General features: G+C 34.2%; 2 protein-coding genes across 2 annotated transcripts; one reads left to right on the top strand and one right to left on the bottom strand.

Annotated features, from left to right (window-relative positions):
• Window positions 1–1,568: 1,568 nt before the first annotated feature.
• LOTGIDRAFT_58193 (hypothetical protein) lies at window positions 1,569–1,841 on the bottom strand (the record flags this gene model as incomplete). The annotated part of the gene is made up of 1 exon (XM_009049429.1): window positions 1,569–1,841. A coding segment is annotated over one exon (273 nt), but the record flags the coding sequence as incomplete, so codon positions are not given.
• A 1,682-nt stretch (window positions 1,842–3,523) lies between these two features.
• On the top strand, window positions 3,524–6,096 carry LOTGIDRAFT_238215 (hypothetical protein; the record flags this gene model as incomplete). Its single annotated transcript, XM_009049428.1, has 3 exons — window positions 3,524–3,551; window positions 5,375–5,695; window positions 6,027–6,096. 2 exons carry the CDS (start codon window positions 3,524–3,526, stop codon window positions 5,692–5,694), a joined length of 348 nt encoding a protein of 115 aa, XP_009047676.1. The 3' UTR covers window position 5,695; window positions 6,027–6,096.
• Window positions 6,097–6,400: the final 304 nt, after the last annotated feature.

Here is a 6,400-nt window from a genome sequence, read left to right as displayed (position 1 = left end):
TTATGGTACATTGGTATAAGTGCATGGTAACGACCGGAATTCCATAGATATCCTATGTCTGTATAGCTCAGTGCCGGAATTCACGGTTGAAGGGAGATAACTAGTTATTTTATTTTTAACCTTTCGTAAAATATTTATTTTTTAAGGCAGGGGTTTCAAGCTGGTGGTTATTTGACACTAAGGCGCATTTCGGTCACGCTTATTCTCCGACATGAACATTATTGCAGGGAAAACACAAGAGAAAAGTACGAAATAGTATGAACTCTAAGGAGTAAGGGGGGTGGACTAATGCAATTGAACAATGGTCCTTATTATACGGAAAAAGTTTGAAAACCCCTGTTTTCAGGTATTCATCTGACTTGATGTCCGTCAATTAAGACGAAAAGTTGCAAATTTCCACCTTATAAACATTTAAGAGTAACTTGAAATGTACATTCTATCATAGAACTGTATATATTTCTATGATTGTATAAGGGCTACTTCAAAGATAGTTAAAGGGACATAAACAAATTCCACAGCTTACTTCAGACTACAAATACATCAGTTTCAGTAATGTACTCTTGTTTGCATCACTCATATGCCTTTGGTATAAACAAGGTGGAAGTTACATCTTCCCCTAACCGTTGCATTAATAAGAGGAGCAATGGTAGCCAATCTACACTCTCTTTTGAGGAAATTGAAGTAATCTTGTACCGTGAGCACAGGCAAATGTGAACAGTCAAGCGGTCTGCAAATAAAATAACCAATCTACAAGCATGCATATTTTAGGTTGTTCCAAAGGTTTTAGGAGACTAAAGTTTAATCTACCCACCCGAATGAGATCCAGAAAAGTTTATACATGCGTCTATTTAGGTAGTCTAAAACGCATATAAGGTAGAATCGATTTAGACCTCTCTCCCCCAAGGACAAATCTGTGAACGGACAGCTACTGTATGCCATATTCTAAGATATAACAATACACAATTTAAACATTCATTTGGTATATGAATATCAATTTTCACAATTTCCTACAATATTCATACAACTGAAGACACTAAAAATAAATTTAAGAAATATATGAAAACATCCTTTTGTAGCAAATTCAGTAACATTTATTGTGGTTAACGTCCATAGTTCGCCATTTCCGGGGTTTGATTTGTATATTTGTATATGTAAATAGCCTTCGGGAGTATACTAGTAATGCACTAAAATTCCTTCAAATATCCGGATAATTCTGGACACATTGATTTGAAGGCTCAAATTTCGACGATGAGCAGTTGAAAGTATTATCGATTCGCTTAGCTATAAAAAACCCAAGGTACTGTTGGCCAAGCGGATGGCGAAGCTGTACCTTTAAGTACCTAAAAATATAGTATGGTGGTTTGTCTAGAACATGTTATTGTACCAGTCCGAAGAGATATGCACTAATCTGTAACCATCTGTCCGGTTCTTATGTTACACGTGGTGTACCAAAATCATGGTTTCCGTAATATGTATGTCTCCAAACGCTTTTTAGAAAATGATTGTATTTGTTCCACAATGGCTTCAATACCTTTATCACAAATATGTCGTGGTGGTGAAATCATGGGATTTAAAGATACATCAAAAGACTTAAGATGACGCAGATCCAGAATAGCAGAACTGAGAAAGCGGATTTTATTATTCTTCAGATTCACATTTATAAGTGATTTACTGAGGAAGATCACAGGTGGGACTTCGTTAAAATTGTTGTGCGCTACATCTAGATCTTTCAAGTGTACCAAAGTCTTCAAAGACATGGGTAGATCTTCCAGTTGATTGTGACGAACAGTCAACGTTGTTAGATGGTTGAAGCGACTTACTGCATCAGGCAGCTCATCCAAATGTCCACCGCTTCTCACACGTACCCTTGACATTATCCAAGGTTCTTTTACAGCAGAAAAAATTACGAACAATTCACTTGAATCTAAGTGATCGACAAACCCCAGTTTAGTCAAACCGTTTTCAAGAATATAGCCGGTCTGTTTACAAAATAAACACTCTCTAAGTTTAGTTTTGGGTGTTCGTTTTTGTCCTGACACACCATCACAATTTTCAGAATTTTCTGAATTAATTGTTCTACAGCTGTCACTTTCTGTTCCGTCATCGACATTACTCTTAACTTTATCAACTATCTTAATTACACCAGAATTAACTGCGACCTTATCACCGTTGGCCTTCCCCTGGTCATCTACCTGCGAAGATTTGCTGCTGATGCTACACGAAAAAGTTTCACTTGCACTTTTGTTTTCATCACCCTCGTCGTCCAGGATGCAATAATCAGCACAATCAGAGGGTTTTAAGTGAATCATATATGATTTCTCCGATTTTTCTGTTTCTTCCTCATCAGAATACTCCTCGACAGATAGGCTGACATCTCGCAAAATGTCTAGAAATAAATCCCGTTTTTCCCAGGCCATAAATAAACAAGAATAATTACACTTTGGGTCCCGAAAACTTGCTGATGGTAATCGAAATGGCACCTTCTATTCAACGATACTACTGAAATTATGTCCAAATTATGATTTGTTGATAAATATATTGTTCATTAGACTCTAATCAATATCAAATTATGTGAAATTATTATACTGAATTGCTTTAGAAGTATTATTTTATAGGAGGGTCTGTATATAGAGTAAAGATAGATTCTCCCTGTGGTGTAAAAACAGATTCAAGACTAATGACAATTTGTTAACTAAATATACAAGTTATATGGTAGAAAAGTTGCGTAAAATGCTGAAATACATAGAGAAGTTTGAAATCTCATTTTTTGACGTTTGTCTACATATTCTCGAAAGTATTCCTTTATTAAAGGAATTTGAAAGTTTTACACTACCTTGTGGGTCAATTTTACCTTAAGAATATCTGGAGCACCGAGCATCACATTAAAGTGTGTCATTGCATCAACCTATAATCAACAATAAAATTAAAAAAATTATTTGAATGTCAAAATAAATAATTTTGTCAAATCCAACTTTAATTTCCAATTACAGATTGAACAATCATTCGCTTTTACTTAATTACATTCTTTATTGTCATGATTCAGGAGAAAATAATACTTAAATAATTGTTAGCTCTTCATAATCAAAACCAATGACAACAGTACACATTTTTTTGATAATCATTATTTACAAAGCAATAGTCAGGATAAAAAAAGACACGAAATTGTTGGAATACACGCTGCAGAGCCAATATTGATGATTAATATTAAATAATATAATTACTTTTGCTTAATTCTGTCTAAATTTCAAGGTCAGCTATTTGTCTCATATTTGATTGTAAACAAATCCTCGTCAGTAGAGTTAGAGGCCATGGTTCGCAATTTTCGGGAGTTGATTTGGGTCTTGAATATTATGAAAATAGTCTACAGAAGAACTAGAAATGTACGAAAATCGTAAAATTCCTTTAAACTCAAACTGGTACATGTAATCTCTTTTTCTATATCTGTATATATATATATATATATATATATATATAAATGACAAGTCGTCATTTTAACTTTCAATGCGGATAATTCTGGACACACATGGATTTGAAAGGCTCAAATTTCGATGGTGAGCTGTGCACACTATTACTGATTATAGCTAAGCTAAAAATAATTCCTTTTTCTGTGACTATGATACGATTGGTGAACTCATTATTCTGCATTAAATCAATCGCCGATCGTGACTCGAGATTATCAAATGCATTAAAAGCTTGTTTTGAATAATAGAGGTTAACTTGTCATTATACATGTAGGACTGTGTGCGTATGAGCAAAGTAAAGAAGTGGTCCTCACACCATAGCAATCACCAGTTGTGTATGGTTGCGAATAAGAATAGCAATCATAACTTTCGAACACATCTCTCATGCAAGTGAGTTTTGAGTTTTGCGTTGCGTTCGAAACTCATGGTCACTTTCATTATTCGATACTATAATCACTATGGTGTAAAGGCACCTTTAAGAAATTCGTTGAACAGTAGCGAGATATCGACAATAATATATTAACATTCTTCGAGTTTTGCTTTGAGAAATTCTACTTGCTTAGACTATACGTGTTTAGGAGCTCAAATTTAATTGATAAATACTATATGTCTAACCAGTGTCACAATTAACATACCCTTTCACAATAATGACCATTTTCTCATTATGATCATTATAAAATACTTTCCAAACACTTCGCAGAGAAAAAAGTAGGTTGCCTATAAACAGACGATTAACTGCAATCTTTTATGTATAATATATATCGCATCATTACCCATTAAAGTAAAACAGTCTTCAATTCCATTGCCCAATTATTTCTGTATCATATTAGTAAATAAAACACGTACCATCAGACTAGTGGCGTTTCTATGAAATATTAGGTGAGGGGGAGGGGGCGAGCCGGGGCCACAAATTTTTCTGGGTTGGGTGGCACAGGCCATTCTTTTACTATGTAATATGATAAAAAAGAAAACGGCTTATTGTAATTTATTCTTTACATTCTTCGAAAAAACAATATTACTTAAGTTAAAGGCGCCATTTTATGAGGTTGATTTTAGAGTTGAATAGATGTAAATAGTCTTCAGAAGTACTAGAAATGTACGAAAATCGCATAATTCCTTTAAAAATACTTTAAACTAGGAATTATATTCACTATTTCTATAGAATTCTATATATCACAGACTATTTTAAAAATCCAAACGCGGATAATTTCGGACACACATGGATTTAAAGGCTCAAATTTCGACAAATATGGTTTTGCTTCATAGACTAATTTGTTCTGAAATTGATCACAAAACGTGTATTGCTGACACATGACAACAACTTGTTCTTTTCGCTAACCCAAAAAAGTTACTTGACAAGCGAACAGATTTCAGTATATAAAAGCAACACCGTTCTACGTTTTGGTGCTCGTTTATTAATTGATATCCTGCCCATGGCCATTGGTCGACCTGTGCCATCAGATGTGTGTACATCCTTGTTCCTGAACAGCCGAGGGTGAAATTACTTAAAAAGAGATTTGAATAAAGTATAATTATAATTAGTAAATTGAATAATATATAATTGTGAAGAGAAAAATGAGTGATGGTTTTAATCAGATTATTCAATTAAATTGGATGTTGTAATAAGATATATGAAGTAATGTATAAATACAACCAGTATTGAAGGTAAGATTATCACAAATCTTCTATACTTTAAACTATCAACATCACAACCATCCAATACTAGTAAGTAGATATTTTTTACAATGAATACTGAGCCGCAAAAGTATTCTAGTTGTATGAATAGATGAAAGTTTAATTTGTAGATTATGTTTTATCAACATCAGAACACTTTAAATCAAGTCTTTAATTCTGATTCCCATGTGGGTACTGAATGGTTTTTTGTTATTTGTTTGTCTGTTTTTTCTTTTCAGAAATCAAGATGAACAACCTTTTTACCATTGCTTTATGTTTCGCCTTCGCCGCCACAACTCTGGCTTTTAACCCAATGATGATGGGCGGTATGGGTATGATGGGTGGTATGGGTATGATGGGTGGTATGATGAACCCTTACATGATGGGTATGGGAGGACTTGGTATGATGGGAGGTATGGGAGGACTTGGTATGATGGGCATGGGAGGTATGGGTATGATGGGTGGTATGTACAACCCAATGATGATGGGTTATGGTGGACTCGGTATGCTCGGTGGAATGGGTGGATACGGTATGATGGGCGGTATGATTGGAAAATAAGGTACGTATAGTGCAGTTTCTTTGCGTGTGGGGTGATATATCACTTCAAATAGAATCATATAAGCAGGATAAAAGTCAGGACATCGCAGTAAACCACAAGGATGTCAAAATGACTTTGAACTGGTGCGTATTAATTTAAAAATCATATTGAACTCAAAACCAAACAAAAATGTTTAAGGGCTGAGGTGTAATAGAGGATAGTGATAGGAATAGAGAAATATACTTACTATAGTGGATCGCGCCCTTTGTACTGGATGAAACTATTCTTTGACAGACAAGTTCCTCTTATACTATAATATTCACCTAACCATTGTCATTTTGTTTTATTTCAGACAACCGTGCCCCGATTTCGAATCTTGTAATATTTGTAAAATAAATAAATTGTATTAAAATTTTATCAGTATTTTATTTGTATTTCTTATTGGAAACGATCAATTCCATCATAGTGATTTATTATGTAATGAAATCAATGCTACTAGAAACTCAACAAAGGAGAAGTCCTATAACCATTGGCCAAAATTAAAGTCTGTTAACTAGCAAATATTGCAGAAGGCTTCTTGTTAAGAGTAAAAGCAATTCAAAGACCCATAGAAATTTTGCGCCACTTTTGATGAAATCACGTTTAAACTGAGGAGAGACTGGGGAAGTGATATACGGATGGGATTTAGGCAACTTTTGGAATTGTAACCATATTTGTCAAAAACTT

This window comes from Lottia gigantea (genome assembly GCF_000327385.1).
Source record: "Lottia gigantea unplaced genomic scaffold LOTGIsca_136, whole genome shotgun sequence".
In the NCBI taxonomy this organism is placed as follows: Eukaryota; Metazoa; Mollusca; class Gastropoda; family Lottiidae; genus Lottia; species Lottia gigantea.
This window is presented reverse-complemented; position numbering and strand designations above follow the sequence as displayed.